The 19,295-nt window shown below is 40.6% G+C and overlaps 1 protein-coding gene across 1 annotated transcript in view; it reads left to right on the forward strand.

The window, feature by feature from the left end:
* Positions 1 to 2,060: 2,060 nt before the first annotated feature.
* The window catches only part of LOC144607204 (mucin-16-like), a 46,674-nt gene continuing 29,439 nt past the window's right edge, over positions 2,061 to 19,295 (forward strand). The window contains exons 1-24 of the mRNA XM_078423884.1: positions 2,061 to 2,145; positions 3,275 to 3,429; positions 3,515 to 3,582; positions 3,711 to 3,880; positions 4,812 to 4,966; positions 5,052 to 5,119; positions 5,248 to 5,417; positions 6,347 to 6,501; positions 6,587 to 6,654; positions 6,783 to 6,952; positions 7,882 to 8,036; positions 8,122 to 8,189; positions 8,318 to 8,487; positions 9,417 to 9,571; positions 9,657 to 9,724; positions 9,853 to 10,022; positions 12,526 to 12,683; positions 12,770 to 12,837; positions 14,613 to 14,782; positions 14,900 to 14,926; positions 17,759 to 17,895; positions 17,982 to 18,049; positions 18,886 to 19,055; positions 19,195 to 19,227. Coding sequence (XP_078280010.1) covers positions 2,061 to 2,145; positions 3,275 to 3,429; positions 3,515 to 3,582; positions 3,711 to 3,880; positions 4,812 to 4,966; positions 5,052 to 5,119; positions 5,248 to 5,417; positions 6,347 to 6,501; positions 6,587 to 6,654; positions 6,783 to 6,952; positions 7,882 to 8,036; positions 8,122 to 8,189; positions 8,318 to 8,487; positions 9,417 to 9,571; positions 9,657 to 9,724; positions 9,853 to 10,022; positions 12,526 to 12,683; positions 12,770 to 12,837; positions 14,613 to 14,782; positions 14,900 to 14,926; positions 17,759 to 17,895; positions 17,982 to 18,049; positions 18,886 to 19,055; positions 19,195 to 19,227 — 2,881 coding nt within the window. The remainder of the gene's footprint in view (positions 2,146 to 3,274; positions 3,430 to 3,514; positions 3,583 to 3,710; positions 3,881 to 4,811; positions 4,967 to 5,051; positions 5,120 to 5,247; positions 5,418 to 6,346; positions 6,502 to 6,586; positions 6,655 to 6,782; positions 6,953 to 7,881; positions 8,037 to 8,121; positions 8,190 to 8,317; positions 8,488 to 9,416; positions 9,572 to 9,656; positions 9,725 to 9,852; positions 10,023 to 12,525; positions 12,684 to 12,769; positions 12,838 to 14,612; positions 14,783 to 14,899; positions 14,927 to 17,758; positions 17,896 to 17,981; positions 18,050 to 18,885; positions 19,056 to 19,194; positions 19,228 to 19,295) is intronic.

The raw sequence follows: 19,295 nt of genomic DNA on the forward strand, positions 1-19,295 counted from the left end.
CAAGTCATGGACTAGTTTATCTACAATAACTGATAAATTATTGTAAATATTATTTTGCATCTAATATACCTGTTACATATAAGAGTTTCATTGTTTTGCTTCAATTGTGGTGGGTATGACAAATAAACACTCTTTCATTGTCTCGCTTTTTCACTATCATGGTTTAGTTTACTTAGAATGATAGATGATTTATTGTACATTTTTTTGTATCTAATGTACTTGTAGCAAATAAGTTTCATTGTTCTACTTTGTTTCTCATTTATATGCCAAGTAAACTCTGAGGAGTGGATTTCCTCACATATTGTCACAATCAAGAGCCGATTTGGATCTTGTCAGTTAGTACTGACATTTCTGATTCAAATACATCTTTTAGATTTAAATAACATTAATTTGGGGCTTCCAGACAAACTCACCATGCAGGATGTACTCAGCTTTAGAAAGTCCCAATATGTCAGTTGACTTCATCTCCGACCCTCGCCTGGAGTTTATTTAGACTCCACTCCTAATAAGAGCTCCAAGTATTTTGTTTGAATTTAACCTCCTCAATGTGGTGTCAGGTGTGAAATAGGATTAGAGAAGCAATTCTGTCAATGGGGATTCTATCACGAGCGATCCCCCTGTCAATTGAGATGATAGAGCAACAAATTCGGACGCAAAGGAAAAGATAGGTTTCTTGTTAGCTTACATTCTTAATGTTAATTTAGCTAACGATATTCCATTTTTTAAATATCTCATCAACTTTATTTTGGTTATAAATCATTTTCTGCAATTTCCATTATTTTTAAACATCTTGGGATATCTCAGAAATGTACAGACTACTCATGGAGTTCACAGCCAACATAACCAGAGACAAGACGTTGACAGATGTTAAAACTTGAGGAGTGTTTGCTGGGTGGGGCTTGTTCACTGTGCCTCTTGAGGCCCCACCATTTTGGTTAGGCTGATCGAGTTTTATGTTTTAGAGATACAATGTGGAAACAGGCTCATCAGCTCAACAAGTCCATGACGACCACTTATCACCCATTAAAAACTAGTTCTATTTTATCTCAATATTCTCGTCCACTCCCTATACATTAAGTGCAATTTACAGCAGTCATACTGTATAACCTACAAATATGCACATCTTTAGGAACGTGAGTAGAAATCAGAACGACCAGAAGACGCCCATGCAGTCACTGGGAGAATGTACAAACTCCACACAGAGAGCACCGTGGTTTAAACCTGGATCTCTGGTGCTATGAGGCAGCAGCTCGACCAGCTGCACCACTGTGCCATTCTTTCCCCGGGATTCCTTGGGTCATGAGAACTGGCAAGTAGGTCATTTTTAAGGTAACAGGCAATGATACCAGGCAAGTGGAATGGCCCAGCAGGCTCTGGTGCAACTTGTAACATAATTTTATTGAAGATTAATAATTACATGGAAAACAGAAAGTGTTGAAAATATTTAGCTGAACAGACAACATCTATGATGACAGAAACAAATCCACGACCTGTTCATTTTAGAAATCAACCATTAATTATTTATACGGGAATATATCTTTCTAGCATTAACAGACATTCAATTATTTAGTATTATTAGTTGAAAAGTTTTAAGCTAATTAACACCTGCTTTTTGTCCATTACAGTCCTGCAAGTGATGGCAATACTACAGTGGAGGCAATCTGTGTCTTCATCATCCTTACTTCCGGCCAACGAGTTGATGAAGTTCAGATTTACCATGAATTTCAGAACAACACAGAAGGCATCACCACTTTGGGGTCATATTCATTGGATAGCAACAGCCTGTTTGTGGATGGTACATCTTAATATTAATTAAACATCTATTTAATTGTATTAGAACTGTTATCTGATAATATTTTACTTTGCATGTGTTTTCTCACCCAGAGACATAACTATTCTCTTGATTTTGCAGGTTACCATGAATCATCACCTACAACCAGTGAGTACCATTTCTAATTCTATATTTCACAAAATTTTCTTTTATAGCAGTGGATATCAACAGTAAATATTCTTCACCAAAAATTGAATAAATATTGTCATATGTGCACTCCATATTAGTGATGCAGTCACGGCAATTGTGTGACAATGGAAAGTGGATGAGATGTGGCTATCCCATCAACACTAATAGTTTCACCAACACTGATAGTAACATTACAGTGGCCATTTCTTCAAACCTACTGATTCCCATAGCTATCTTGACTACACTTCTTCCCTCCCTGTTCCCTGTAAAAACTCTATCCCCTACTCCCAATTCATCTGTCTACGCCGCATCTGCACCCAGGATGAGGTGTTCCATACTAGGGTATCAAAGATGTCCTCATTCTTTAGGAAACGGGGTTCCCCTTTTCAACTATAGATGAGGATCTCATTAGGGTCTCCTCCAAATCCCGCAGCTCCGTTTTTGCTCCCCCTCTCCCCATTCGTAACAAGGATAGAGTCCCCCTTGTCTTCACCATCCACCCCATCAGCCGTCGTTTACAACAAATTATCCTCCAACATTTCCGTCACCTCCAACGGGATCCCACTACTGGCCACATCTTCCAAACTGCACCACTTTCTGCTTTCCGCAGAGACCGTTTCCTCTGTAATTCCCTGGTCCACTCATCCCTTCCCACCAAAACCACCCATTCCCCAGGTACTGTCCCCAGCAACTGCAGGAGCTGCAACACCTGTCCCTTTACATTCCCCCTTGACACCAGCCAAGCACACAAACAGTCTTTCCAGGTGAGGCAGAGGTTCACATGCACCAACTATAACCTCATCTATTGTGTCTGCTGTTCCAAATGTCAACTTCTCTACATCGGCGAGACCTTAAACAACCTGATCTCCCTGTGGCTCAGCACTTCAGCTCCCCCTCCCACTCCCAGTCTGACCTTTCTGTCATGGGCCTCCTCCATTGTAATAGTGAGGCCAAGCGCAAATGGGAGGAACAGCATCTCATATTTCGCTCGGTATGAACATTAACTTCTCTAACTTCTGATAGTTCCTCTGTCCCTCTCTTTCCCCTCCCCCTTCCCAGTTCCCCCAATATCTTCCTGTCTTCTACTACATCCTATCTATATCCCGCCCCTCCCCTGACAACACTCTGAGGAAGGGTCTCGACCGGAAACGTCACCCATTCCTTCTCTCCTGAGATGTTGCCTGACCCGTTGAGTTACTCCAGCATTTCGCGTCTACCTTCGATTTGAACCAGCATCTGCAGTTATTTTCCTAATTCAATAAGAGGCAATTTTTTTATTTGATTGTTTAATAATTTTGCCTAATTTCTTAACAGCAATATCACCAATACAGACTACAACTCCAAATTTGCAAACAAATCCCTTTGATTTTAACGTGACCTTCGTTGCAACTAACTTGACCTCAGCAGCAGATTTACAAGATCCCAATTCAGCATTATTCAATTCTGCAGCAAATGTCATTGTTTTGCAGGTCAGTTGACAAATTACTGATTGATATAATTCATTCATTACTCATGGTTTCGTTAGTCTGATACTCTAACCACTGCTTTTTACAGCTGAACCAACTGTTTAGTCGCAGTAATGTCAACGGAACCTTCTCCAGTTGCAGAGTTCTCTCATTCAGGTAAGGAAAACTAAGAAGCATCCTGGTCTGTGTTTGCTTCAACACCACGTGTGACCTCAGTAAAAGTATACATCTTTAAATCTTAAATCATGCAGATTTACTTAATTGCCTCTGCATTTACTCCACAGCTCCTCCGCTGTACAAGGCACCAGAGTGCATGCAAACTGCACCTTCAGAAATGACTCTGATCCTCAGGATGTTAACAGGGTTAGATTGTACCGTGTGTTCAGAGACCTGTCCAATGGCATCACCACTCTAGGACCAATTTTACTGGACAGTAACAGCCTCTACGTGAACGGTATGTATCACTGAAATGAGGATTTACTTCTGATCAAATTTATTGCATTAGAGCGAACAAGTTCAGAAAATGTCATAATCTCTTATCTTCCTGTATTTTATGTACACATTTCACCAGATACATAATTATTCTTTTAATCTTTCAGGATACAATGAACCATCACCTGCAACCAGTGAGTACTTTTTAGAATTTCATTTTTTAATTCAATTGCCTTTTGTTGCAGTGGATAACAACAATGAATATATTTACCAAACATTCACTAAATATTGTCAGATATGGACTCCGTATTAGTGATGTTGAGACAGCACATGTTTGTGACAATGGAAAGTGGATGAGATGTGACCATCCTATCATCCTCAATGTTTTCATCTCCACTGCTGGACATACATTCCAACAGGCTGCACCCAAAATGCCAATGTACCAATTCTTTGCTTCACTGCAAATGATAATCTTAGACCGTTAGTGTCATGATGGCTACAGCACAGAAATCGGTTCTATGGATCGTGGTGTTTGTGCCAATGGTCATCTACCCCTTTATACTAATCTTATATTATTCACATTTTTTATTCTCTTCGCATCAAAAGTAATTCACGTTATTCACTTCATCATGTACTTGTACACAGTGGATGGCATGATTGTAATCCTGTATAGTCTTTCTGCTAACTGGTTAGCACGCAACAAAAGCTTTTCACTTTACCTCGCTACAAGTGACAATAAACCAAACTCAAACTCATCCTCTTCTACTGCACCAAGGTCCTACCATTGACCTGCATACTTGGGTCATTTTGCAGCGACCATAGAGCTCTGAACTATACATTATTCATCTTTGTGTAACACTCTTTCCCTTCTTTACACTGAGTGATAACAATAATTCAATAAGAGGCAATTTTTTTATTTGATTGTTTAATAATTTTGCCTAATTTCTTAACAGCAATATCACCAATACAGACTACAACTCCAAATTTGCAAACAAATCCCTTTGATTTTAACGTGACCTTCGTTGCAACTAACTTGACCTCAGCAGCAGATTTACAAGATCCCAATTCAGCATTATTCAATTCTGCAGCAAATATCATTGTTTTGCAGGTCAGTTGACAAATTACTGATTGATATAATTCATTCATTACTCATGGTTTCGTTAGTCTGATACTCTAACCACTGCTTTTTACAGCTGAACCAACTATTTAGTCGCAGTAATGTCAACGGAACCTTCTCCAGCTGCAGAGTTCTCTCATTCAGGTAAGGAAAACTAAGAAGCATCCTGGTCTGTGTTTGCTTCAACACCACGTGTGACCTCAGTAAAAGTATACATCTTTAAATCTTAAATCATGCAGATTTACTTAATTGCCTCTGCATTTACTCCACAGCTCCTCCGCTGTACAAGGCACCAGAGTGCATGCAAACTGCACCTTCAGAAATGACTCTGATCCTCAGGATGTTAACAGGGTTAGATTGTACCGTGTGTTCAGAGACCTGTCCAATGGCATCACCACTCTAGGACCAATTTTACTGGACAGTAACAGCCTCTACGTGAACGGTATGTATCACTGAAATGAGGATTTACTTCTGATCAAATTTATTGCATTAGAGCGAACAAGTTCAGAAAATGTCATAATCTCTTATCTTCCTGTATTTTATGTACACATTTCACCAGATACATAATTATTCTTTTAATCTTTCAGGATACAATGAACCATCACCTGCAACCAGTGAGTACTTTTTAGAATTTCATATTTTAATTCAATTGCCTTTTGTTGCAGTGGATAACAACAATGAATATATTTACCAAACATTCACTAAATATTGTCAGATATGGACTCCGTATTAGTGATGTTGAGACAGCACGTGTGTGACAATGGAAAGTGGATGAGATGTGACCATCCTATCATCCTCAATGTTTTCATCTCCACTGCTGGACATACATTCCAACAGGCTGCACCCAAAATGCCAATGTACCAATTCTTTGCTTCACTGCAAATGATAATCTTAGACCGTTAGTGTCATGATGGCTACAGCACAGAAATCGGTTCTATGGATCGTGGTGTTTGTGCCAATGGTCATCTACCCCTTTATACTAATCTTATATTATTCACATTTTTTATTCTCCTCGCATCAAAAGTAATTCACGTTATTCACTTCATCATGTACTTGTACACAGTGGATGGCATGATTGTAATCCTGTATAGTCTTTCTGCTAACTGGTTAGCACGCAATAAAAGCTTTTCACTTTACCTCGCTACAAGTGACAATAAACCAAACTCAAACTCATCCTCTTCTACTGCACCAAGGTCCTACCATTGACCTGCATACTTGGGTCATTTTGCAGCGACCATAGAGCTCTGAACTATACATTATTCATCTTTGTGTAACACTCTTTCCCTTCTTTACACTGAGTGATAACAATAATTCAATAAGAGGCAATTTTTTTATTTGATTGTTTAATAATTTTGCCTAATTTCTTAACAGCAATATCACCAATACAGACTACAACTCCAAATTTGCAAACAAATCCCTTTGATTTTAACGTGACCTTCGTTGCAACTAACTTGACCTCAGCAGCAGATTTACAAGATCCCAATTCAGCATTATTCAATTCTGCAGCAAATGTCATTGTTTTGCAGGTCAGTTGACAAATTACTGATTGATATAATTCATTCATTACTCATGGTTTCGTTAGTCTGATACTCTAACCACTGCTTTTTACAGCTGAACCAACTGTTTAGTCGCAGTAATGTCAACGGAACCTTCTCCAGTTGCAGAGTTCTCTCATTCAGGTAAGGAAAACTAAGAAGCATCCTGGTCTGTGTTTGCTTCAACACCACGTGTGACCTCAGTAAAAGTATACATCTTTAAATCTTAAATCATGCAGATTTACTTAATTGCCTCTGCATTTACTCCACAGCTCCTCCGCTGTACAAGGCACCAGAGTGCATGCAAACTGCACCTTCAGAAATGACTCTGATCCTCAGGATGTTAACAGGGTTAGATTGTACCGTGTGTTCAGAGACCTGTCCAATGGCATCACCACTCTAGGACCAATTTTACTGGACAGTAACAGCCTCTACGTGAACGGTATGTATCACTGAAATGAGGATTTACTTCTGATCAAATTTATTGCATTAGAGCGAACAAGTTCAGAAAATGTCATAATCTCTTATCTTCCTGTATTTTATGTACACATTTCACCAGATACATAATTATTCTTTTAATCTTTCAGGATACAATGAACCATCACCTGCAACCAGTGAGTACTTTTTAGAATTTCATATTTTAATTCAATTGCCTTTTGTTGCAGTGGATAACAACAATGAATATATTTACCAAACATTCACTAAATATTGTCAGATATGGACTCCGTATTAGTGATGTTGAGACAGCACGTGTGTGACAATGGAAAGTGGATGAGATGTGACCATCCTATCATCCTCAATGTTTTCATCTCCACTGCTGGACATACATTCCAACAGGCTGCACCCAAAATGCCAATGTACCAATTCTTTGCTTCACTGCAAATGATAATCTTAGACCATTAGTGTCATGATGGCTACAGCACAGAAATCGGTCCTATGGATCGTGGTGTTTGTGCCAATGGTCATCTACCCCTTTATACTAATCTTATATTATTCACATTTTTTATTCTCCTCGCATCAAAAGTAATTCACGTTATTCACTTCATCATGTACTTGTACACAGTGGATGGCATGATTGTAATCCTGTATAGTCTTTCTGCTAACTGGTTAGCACGCAACAAAAGCTTTTCACTTTACCTCGCTACAAGTGACAATAAACCAAACTCAAACTCATCCTCTTCTACTGCACCAAGGTCCTACCATTGACCTGCTTACTTGGGTCATTTTGCAGCGACCATAGAGCTCTGAACTATACATTATTCATCTTTGTGTAACACTCTTTCCCTTCTTTACACTGAGTGATAACAATAATTCAATAAGAGGCAATTTTTTTATTTGATTGTTTAATAATTTTGCCTAATTTCTTAACAGCAATATCACCAATACAGACTACAACTCCAAATTTGCAAACAAATCCCTTTGATTTTAACGTGACCTTCGTTGCAACTAACTTGACCTCAGCAGCAGATTTACAAGATCCCAATTCAGCATTATTCAATTCTGCAGCAAATATCATTGTTTTGCAGGTCAGTTGACAAATTACTGATTGATATAATTCATTCATTACTCATGGTTTCGTTAGTCTGATACTCTAACCACTGCTTTTTACAGCTGAACCAACTGTTTAGTCGCAGTAATGTCAACGGAACCTTCTCCAGCTGCAGAGTTCTCTCATTCAGGTAAGGAAAACTAAGAAGCATCCTGGTCTGTGTTTGCTTCAACACCACGTGTGACCTCAGTAAAAGTATACATCTTTAAATCTTAAATCATGCAGATTTACTTAATTGCCTCTGCATTTACTCCACAGCTCCTCCGCTGTACAAGGCACCAGAGTGCATGCAAACTGCACCTTCAGAAATGACTCTGATCCTCAGGATGTTAACAGGGTTAGATTGTACCGTGTGTTCAGAGACCTGTCCAATGGCATCACCACTCTAGGACCAATTTTACTGGACAGTAACAGCCTCTACGTGAACGGTATGTATCACTGAAATGAGGATTTACTTCTGATCAAATTTATTGCATTAGAGCGAACAAGTTCAGAAAATGTCATAATCTCTTATCTTCCTGTATTTTATGTACACATTTCACCAGATACATAATTATTCTTTTAATCTTTCAGGATACAATGAACCATCACCTGCAACCAGTGAGTACTTTTTAGAATTTCATATTTTAATTCAATTGCCTTTTGTTGCAGTGGATAACAACAATGAATATATTTACCAAACATTCACTAAATATTGTCAGATATGGACTCCGTATTAGTGATGTTGAGACAGCACGTGTGTGACAATGGAAAGTGGATGAGATGTGACCATCCTATCATCCTCAATGTTTTCATCTCCACTGCTGGACATACATTCCAACAGGCTGCACCCAAAATGCCAATGTACCAATTCTTTGCTTCACTGCAAATGATAATCTTAGACCGTTAGTGTCATGATGGCTACAGCACAGAAATCGGTTCTATGGATCGTGGTGTTTGTGCCAATGGTCATCTACCCCTTTATACTAATCTTATATTATTCACATTTTTTATTCTCCTCGCATCAAAAGTAATTCACGTTATTCACTTCATCATGTACTTGTACACAGTGGATGGCATGATTGTAATCCTGTATAGTCTTTCTGCTAACTGGTTAGCACGCAATAAAAGCTTTTCACTTTACCTCGCTACAAGTGACAATAAACCAAACTCAAACTCATCCTCTTCTACTGCACCAAGGTCCTACCATTGACCTGCTTACTTGGGTCATTTTGCAGCGACCATAGAGCTCTGAACTATACATTATTCATCTTTGTGTAACACTCTTTCCCTTCTTTACACTGAGTGATAACAATAATTCAATAAGAGGCAATTTTTTTATTTGATTGTTTAATAATTTTGCCTAATTTCTTAACAGCAATATCACCAATACAGACTACAACTCCAAATTTGCAAACAAATCCCTTTGATTTTAACGTGACCTTCGTTGCAACTAACTTGACCTCAGCAGCAGATTTACAAGATCCCAATTCAGCATTATTCAATTCTGCAGCAAATATCATTGTTTTGCAGGTCAGTTGACAAATTACTGATTGATATAATTCATTCATTACTCATGGTTTCGTTAGTCTGATACTCTAACCACTGCTTTTTACAGCTGAACCAACTGTTTAGTCGCAGTAATGTCAACGGAACCTTCTCCAGCTGCAGAGTTCTCTCATTCAGGTAAGGAAAACTAAGAAGCATCCTGGTCTGTGTTTGCTTCAACACCACGTGTGACCTCAGTAAAAGTATACATCTTTAAATCTTAAATCATGCAGATTTACTTAATTGCCTCTGCATTTACTCCACAGCTCCTCCGCTGTACAAGGCACCAGAGTGCATGCAAACTGCACCTTCAGAAATGACTCTGATCCTCAGGATGTTAACAGGGTTAGATTGTACCGTGTGTTCAGAGACCTGTCCAATGGCATCACCACTCTAGGACCAATTTTACTGGACAGTAACAGCCTCTACGTGAACGGTATGTATCAATGAAATGAGGATTTACTTCTGATCAAATTTATTGCATTAGAGCGAACAAGTTCAGAAAATGTCATAATCTCTTATCTTCCTGTATTTTATGTACACATTTCACCAGATACATCATTATTCTTTTAATCTTTCAGGTTACAATGAACCATCACCTATAACCAGTGAGTACTGTTTTGAATTTCATATTTCACTAAATTTGCCTTTTGTTGCAGTGGATAACATCAGTGAATATATTTACCAAACATTCACTAAATATTGTCAGATGTGGCCTCCATATTAGTGATGTTAAGACAGCACATGTGTGACAATGGAAAGTGGATGTGATGTCACCATCCCATTACCATCTATGTTTTCATCTCTTTGCTTCATTGGAAATGATAATCATAGACCGTTAGTGTCATGATGATTAAAGCACAGAAATTGGCTCTTTAGATCGTGGAGTCTGTGCTGTTGTCATCTACCCCTTTATACTAATCTTATATTAATCACATTTTTATTCTCCCCTCATCAAAAGTAATTCACGTTATTCCCTTCATCGTGCATTTCTACACTGTGGATGGCATGATTGTAATCATGTGTTGTCTTTCCGCTAACTTGTTAGCACGCAACAAAAGCTTTTCATTTTACTGTGCATTCAGAAAGTATTCAGACCCCATCACTTTTTCCACATTTTGTTACATTACAGCCTTATTTTAAAATGGATTAAATTCATTTTTGTATCATCAATCTACACACAATACCACAGAATGAAGAAACGAAAACAGCTTTTTAGAAATTTTCACAAAATAATTCAAAAGGGATAACTGAAATATCACATTTACATAAACATTTAGATCCTTTGCTATTGCACTCAAAATTGAGCTTAGGTTCATCCTGTTTCCATTGATTATCCTTGGGATGTTTCTAAACCTTGATTGGAGTCCACCAGTGGTAAAATAAATTGATTGGGCATGATTTGGAAAGGCACACACCTGTCTATATAAGGTCCCACAATTGACAGTGCATGTCAGAGCAAAATCCAAGCCATCAAGACAAAGGAATTGTCCGTAGACCTCCGAGACAGGATTGTGTCGAGACACAGATCTGGGGAAGGGTACAAAACAATTTCTGCAGCATTGCAGGTCCCCAAGAGCACAGTGGCCTCCGTCATTCTTAACTGGAAGAAATTTGGAACTACCAGGACTCTTCATAGAGCTGGCCGCTCAGCCAAACTGAGATATCGGGGAGAAGGGCCTTGGTCAGGGAGGTGACCAAGAGCTTGATGGTCACTCTGACAGAGCTTCAGTGTTCATCTGTGAAGATGGGAGAACCTTCCAGAAGGACTATATTGGCAGCATTTCACCAATCAGGCCTTTATGGTAGAGTGGCCAGACAGAAGCCACTCCTCAGTAAAAGGCACATGACACCCCGCTTGGAGTTAGCCAAAAGGCACCTAAAGGACTCTCAGACCGTGAGAAATAAGATATAAGAAAATAACTGCAGATGTTGGTACAAATCGATTTATTCACACAATGCTGGAGTAACTCAGCAGGTCAGGCAGCATCTCGGGAGATGCTGCCTGACCTGCTGAGTTACTCCAGCATTTTGTGAGAAATAAGATTCTCTGGTCTGATGAAACCAAGATTGAACTCTGGCCTGATTGCCAATCGTCACGTCTGGAGAAACCAGGCACCGCTCATCACCTGGCCAATACCATACCAACGGTGAAGCATGGTGGTGGCAGCATCATGCTGTGGAGATGTTTTTCAGCAGCAGGAACTGGGAGACTAGTCAGGATCGAGGCAAAGATGAACGGAGCAAAGTACAGAGAGATCCTTGATGAAAACCTGCTCCAGAGCGTTCTGGACCTCAGACTGGGGCGGAGGTTCACCATTGCGTGTCTCCCTCCACCCCCCCTCCCTCCATCCCCCAGACCCTCCGGTCCTCTATCTCCCCGTACCCCCCCCCCCCCCCCCCCGTACCCCCATCCCCTTCCCCACCACACTGCCAAGTTGGAGGAATGCACCATACAATTGACCATGAATCCCTGATTTATTTAAAAAGCTGCCCCTTATTTTACAGAGACTACGGGCTGCCATAGAAACCATTTTGAATGGAACGAAAAGCGGGTGTTCTGTATGTTTCCCCAGTAAAATCAATGCATTGCTGGGATTGTAGGAGACTCAGACAAATTGGAACTCATGACAGTTTAGGAAAGTTAATCTTCACTGGGCAAGGTTCGAACTTGTCCAACTTTTGAAATGCATGTTGTACACCGAGAAAGATCCCCTTAATTTGGCTTTGTCTTGATGATTTGTCACCACCTTGAACAAGGTTAAATCTTTTAAGTAAAACAGACACAAAGTGCTGAAGAAACTCAGTGGGTCAAGCAGCATCTCTGGAGAAAATGGATAGGTGACGTTTCGGGTGGGGACTTTTTTTCAGACTGATTGTATTAAGGACAGTGTGAAAACTTTTAACCTCATTTTGCTTTGTATCTCTTTCTGTTGTAGTGGAACCCCCGATAGTACCTGAAACGGTAAAACCAGATGAAGTTCAGAGGAGACCATTCAACGTCACCTTCAATGTGCTCAACCTGCCATTCACACCAAGTCTCCAAAATCTCAGTTCCCCATTATACATGATCGAATCAGCAAACATTATTAACGAGGTAAACATAATATTTATGATTAGGATAGAGAATATTACATTTAATTACACTTTACATACTAAAATGAAAATTTTAATTTCCAACAGTTGAATAATCTGTTTGCCAATAGCGGAGTAAATTCAACATTTTCAAGGTGTCAGTCTGCATCTTTCCGGTAAGGAAATAATTATTTATTTGAAAATTCCAAGATAACATGAATGCAAACCTATATCAATGTTCAAAGAGCATGCATATATTAAATAATACTAAATAGCAAGTCATAGTAAGAAAATTCTCCTCTCCCTTTCATAATATGGTGTTTGCACAAGTCATGGACTAGTTTATCTACAATAACTGATAAATTATTGTAAATATTATTTTGCATCTAATATACCTGTTACATATAAGAGTTTCATTGTTTTGCTTCAATTGTGGTGGGTATGACAAATAAACACTCTTTCATTGTCTCGCTTTTTCACTATCATGGTTTAGTTTACTTAGAATGATAGATGATTTATTGTACATTTTTTTGTATCTAATGTACTTGTAGCAAATAAGTTTCATTGTTCTACTTTGTTTCTCATTTATATGCCAAGTAAACTCTGAGGAGTGGATTTCCTCACATATTGTCACAATCAAGAGCCGATTTGGATCTTGTCAGTTAGTACTGACATTTCTGATTCAAATACATCTTTTAGATTTAAATAACATTAATTTGGGGCTTCCAGACAAACTCACCATGCAGGATGTACTCAGCTTTAGAAAGTCCCAATATGTCAGTTGACTTCATCTCCGACCCTCGCCTGGAGTTTATTTAGACTCCACTCCTAATAAGAGCTCCAAGTATTTTGTTTGAATTTAACCTCCTCAATGTGGTGTCAGGTGTGAAATAGGATTAGAGAAGCAATTCTGTCAATGGGGATTCTATCACGAGCGATCCCCCTGTCAATTGAGATGATAGAGCAACAAATTCGGACGCAAAGGAAAAGATAGGTTTCTTGTTAGCTTACATTCTTAATGTTAATTTAGCTAACGATATTCCATTTTTTAAATATCTCATCAACTTTATTTTGGTTATAAATCATTTTCTGCAATTTCCATTATTTTTAAACATCTTGGGATATCTCAGAAATGTACAGACTACTCATGGAGTTCACAGCCAACATAACCAGAGACAAGACGTTGACAGATGTTAAAACTTGAGGAGTGTTTGCTGGGTGGGGCTTGTTCACTGTGCCTCTTGAGGCCCCACCATTTTGGTTAGGCTGATCGAGTTTTATGTTTTAGAGATACAATGTGGAAACAGGCTCATCAGCTCAACAAGTCCATGACGACCACTTATCACCCATTAAAAACTAGTTCTATTTTATCTCAATATTCTCGTCCACTCCCTATACATTAAGTGCAATTTACAGCAGTCATACTGTATAACCTACAAATATGCACATCTTTAGGAACGTGAGTAGAAATCAGAACGACCAGAAGACGCCCATGCAGTCACTGGGAGAATGTACAAACTCCACACAGAGAGCACCGTGGTTTAAACCTGGATCTCTGGTGCTATGAGGCAGCAGCTCGACCAGCTGCACCACTGTGCCATTCTTTCCCCGGGATTCCTTGGGTCATGAGAACTGGCAAGTAGGTCATTTGGAAGGTAACAGGCAATGATACCAGGCAAGTGGAATGGCCCAGCAGGCTCTGGTGCAACTTGTAACATAATTATATTGAACATTAATGATTACATGGAAAACAGAAAGTGTTGAAAATATTTAGCTGAACAGACAACATCTATGATGACAGAAACAAATCCACGACCTGTTCATTTTAGAAATCAACCATTAATTATTTATACGGGAATATATCTTTCTAGCATTAACAGACATTCAATTATTTAGTATTATTAGTTGAAACGTTTTAAGCTAATTAACACCTGCTTCTTGTCCATTACAGTCCTGCAAGTGATGGCAGTACTACAGTGGAGGCAATCTGTGCCTTCAAAATCCTTACTTCCGGCCAACGAGTTGATGAAGTTCAGATTTACCATGAATTTCAGAACAACACAGAAGGCATCACCACTTTGGGGTCATATTCATTGGATAGCAACAGCCTGTTTGTGGATGGTACATCTTAATATTAATTAAACATCTATTTAATTGTATTAGAACTGTTATCTGATAATATTTTACTTTGCATGTGTTTTCTCACCCAGAGACATAACTATTCTCTTGATTTTGCAGGTTACCATGAATCATCACCTACAACCAGTGAGTACCATTTCTAATTCTATATTTCACAAAATGTTCTTTTATAGCAGTGGATATCAACAGTAAATATTCTTCAAAAATTGAATAAATATTGTCATATGTGCCCTCCATATTAATGATGCAGTCACGGCAACTGTATGACAATGGAAAGTGGATGAGATGTGACTATCCCATCAACACTAATAGTTTCACCAACACTGATAGTAACATTACAGTGGCCATTTCTACAAACCTACTGATTCCCATAGCTATCTTGACTACACTTCTTCCCACCCTGTTCCCTGTAAAAACTCTATCCCCTACTCCCAATTCATCTGTCTACGCCGCATCTGCACCCAGGATGAGGTGTTCCATACTAGGGTATCAGAGATGTCCTCATTCTTTAGGAAACGGGGGTTCCCCTTTTCCACTCTAGATGAGGCTCTCACTAGGGTCTCCTCTATATCCCGCAGCTCCGTTCTTGCTCCCCCTCTCCCCATTGGTAACAAGGATAGAATCCTCCTTGTCTTCACCTTCCACCCTATCAGCCGTCATATACAATAAATTATTCTCCAACATTTCCGTCACCTCCAACGGGATCCCACTACTGGCCACATCTTCCAATCTCCACCCCTTTCTGCTTTCCACAGAGACCATTCCCTCTGTAATTCCCTGGTCCACTCGTCCCTTCCCACCTAAACCACCCACTCCCCAGGTACTTCCCCAGCAACCGCAGGAGATGCAACACCTGTCCCTTTACATCCCCCCTCGACTCCATCCAAGGACCCTAACAGTCTTTCCAGGTGAGGCAGAGGTTCACCTGCACCTCCTCCAACCTCATCTATTGTGTCTGCTGTCCCAGATGTCAACTTCTCTACATCGGCGAGACCACACGCAGGCTCGGCAATCGTTTCGCTCAACACCTTCGCTCAGTCCACCTTAAATAATCTGAGCTCCCGGTGGCTCAGAACTTCAGCTCCCCCTCCCACTCCCAGTCTGACCTTTCTGTCATGGGCCTCCATTTGTAATAGTGAGGCCCAGCGCAAATGGGAGGAACAGCATCTCATATTTCACTCGGGCAGTGTACACCCCAGCGGTATAAACATTGACTTCTAACTTCCGATAGTTCCTCTATCCCTCTCTTTCCACTCCCCCTTCCCAGCACTCCATTCCCACCTCAACCCCCCTCCATTCACACCTCAACCCCCCTCCATTCCCACCTCAACCCCCCTCCATTCCCACCTCAACCCCCCGTTAAAACTCCCCCAACCCTTTCCTGCATTAACTAAAATTGTGTTTGGGATTTTTTTCAGAACCCCGCTCACGCACTCCATTTCCCCCTCAATCCCCCTTAAAACCCACCAAACCTGTGCTGCATTAACTTAAATTGTTTTCAGGTTTTTGTAAGAGCCCCACTCCATCCACAAGCCACCTCAGCCCCCATATCCCCCCCTCCCCCACCCTCCGTTCACCCAATTCATCCCCACTGAGCCCCCTTTAAAACTTCCCCAAACCTCCACTGCATTGGTCTAAAACCCTTCCCTTACTCAGCCACTCCATTCCCACCTCAACCCCCCCTCACTCACGCACTCCCTTCCCACCTCAACCCCCCCTCACTCAGGCACTCCATTCCCACCTCAACCCCCCCCCCCTTAAAACTTCCCCAAACCTCTCCTGCATTAACTGAAATTGTGTTTAGAATTTTTTTCAGAGCCCCGCTCACGCACTCCATTCCCCCCTCAATCCCCCTTAACTCCCCCAAACCTGTGCTGCATTAATTTAAATTGGCTTCAGGCTTTTTAAAGAGCTGCACTCACCCACTCCATCCACACCCCCTCAACCCCACTTATCTTCCCCCCCACAACCACCTCAACCCCCTTATCCTCCCCTCAGCCCCCTTATCCCCTCTCCTCCATCCCCCATTCGCCCAATTCATCCTCCCTGAACCCCCTTTAAAACTCCCCCAAACCTCGACTGCATTGGTCTAACACCCTCCCCTTACTCGGCCACCCCAACCCCTCACTCATGCACTCCATTCCCACCTCAACCCCTCCCCCCTTCCCCCTCCCCCCCCCCCCTTGCTTAAAACTCCCCCAAACCTTTCCTGCGTTAACTGAAATTGTGTTTTGGATTTTCCTTCAGAGCCCCACTCAGGCACTCCATTCCTCCCTTAATCCCCCTTAAAACTCCCCCAAACCTGTGCTGCATTAACTTAAATTGGTTTCAGGTTTTGTTTTAAGAGCCCCGCTCACCCAATCCATCCACACCCCCTCAACTCCTTATCATCCCCCCCACAACCCACCCCCTTATCCTCTTCTCACCCACTCCATCCCCCAGCCCCATTATACCCCCCTCTCTTCCACCCTCCATTCACCCAATTCATCCCCCCTGAATCCCTTTTGAAACTCCCCTAAACCTCTACTGCATTGGTCTAACACTCAGCCACTCCACCCCCCCGCATTCCCGGGTGGGGGCAGGGGAAGGGCAAGTGGGGGTGGCTAGGGGGGATGGAGTGGGTTAGTAGGGGGAGGAAGGGGGATAAGGGGGGATTGAGTGGGGGGGTTGAGGGTGCTACAATACAAGAGAGGCTTTGGGTCCAGGCCTCACTCAATCATACCCTCTCCCCTTCCCTGCCCCCCCCCCCCTACGAGGAATGGGCCCAACGGCTCCACTTGGACTAGTCCTATATAAATCCTCATTTTTATTTTGAGCGATATGCAATGTATTGAGGAAGGTGTCAGCCCAAGTGATTCCGTGATGGGTGATGCCACTTAATTCTGGAAGAAACATATAATTCAGCAACATGAATTCTTTAAACTTAGTGTGAAAGTCTCTTCTCATTTTTCTTTATAGCAATGCCACCACCTCAGACCTCAAATCCCTTTGATTTTAATGTGACCTTTGTTATGACTAACTTGGCATCAACAGCAAGTTTACAAGATCCCAATTCACCGTTGTACGAATCTGCAGCAAGTATTATTGTTTTCCAGGTCAGTTGGCAAATTAATGATTGATATATTTAATTAATTACTTGTGATTTATTTTCTCTAAAATTCCAACTGTTGCTTTCCTACAGCTGGACAATTTGTTTCGCAAAAGCAATATCAAAAAATCATTTTCAAGCTGTAGAGTTCTTTCTTTCAGGTAAGGAATAATGGATAATCACCCTGATTAGTATTTATTTCGAAATGGTGTGACTTTAGTGAAAATACATGGCTCTGTGGCAAGATCATAAGTGGGCTTCTTTTTGTATAAATATAATTCTGAATAGAAAATCATAGATTTTCAGAGAATTCCCTTATATCCACAATGGTGATTCTAAATTATTCTTCTGCTGGACGTATAGCCATGCAGAAAAGAAGGACATGCAACGGCGTGATCTAAGGCATGAATTATAAATCTGGACACCATTTTGAGATGGTGCACTACCTCTGGATGGTGCAACGCCTCTGAAGATCCCATAGCAATTGTAGTCTAAAGAGCAGAATAGGCTACGAGCATTTCAATGCAGTGGTCAGACTTCAGCTCAGATACATCTTCTAAGTAATATACTATATCTTTGTCATCGCCTTCTCTTCAGACCTTCTAATGAGAAATCAAAATATTGTTTCATAACTCACTTGTTCTGGTGTACCAATTTTAATATAGCCCTGCAAATACTAGGTATTCCAGCGTGCTCTCTAACTGCACCACCAGAAATTATTTTGATCCTCCAGAGGTTAACAAACATGTTGTTCTATACTTGTCAAACACTTCATGAATAGTCCTTTGATTGACTTTGTTCCCCAATGACTCAACTTTGGTGTTCAAATCAAGTCACTGTTGTGGATTGAGCAAGACCAGTAAACCTTACAGGAATAGTTTGAGAAATTTCAGCCCCAACATCTCGTACTATTGTAAAGGAATGTATGGCAAGATGCTGAGAAGGATTTCAGAATAACAATTCCTAATGCACAATTGTCTCTTCATCTATTTCACAGTCTCGCAAATATACAGGACACCAGAGTGCATGCAAACTGCACTTTCAGAAATGACTCTGATCCTCAGGAAGTTAACCGGGTTACTGTGTACTCTGTGTTCAGAAAAAACACAAAGGACATCACCTCCTTTGGAGTGTATACACTCGACAGGAACAGCCTCTTTGTGAATGGTATTTATCAAATAATGGAATATTTTGCTGTTTTAAAACAAACGTGATCATGGATGAAATGTGATAAACTCATTCAATTTTAGTCTACTATTTTATGATACCTTTCCATCTCATGCATGATACTTTCTTGATCTTTCAGATTTCCACATAGAAACATCAATACCATCAACCAGTGAGTACATTTCTATTTCTAAAAATGTCTCTATTTCCAGCTATTGCAGTGAGTAAAAATGAAGGGAA

Source organism: Rhinoraja longicauda, chromosome 28 (assembly GCF_053455715.1).
Source record: "Rhinoraja longicauda isolate Sanriku21f chromosome 28, sRhiLon1.1, whole genome shotgun sequence".
NCBI lineage: Eukaryota > Metazoa > Chordata > Chondrichthyes > Rajiformes > Arhynchobatidae > Rhinoraja > Rhinoraja longicauda.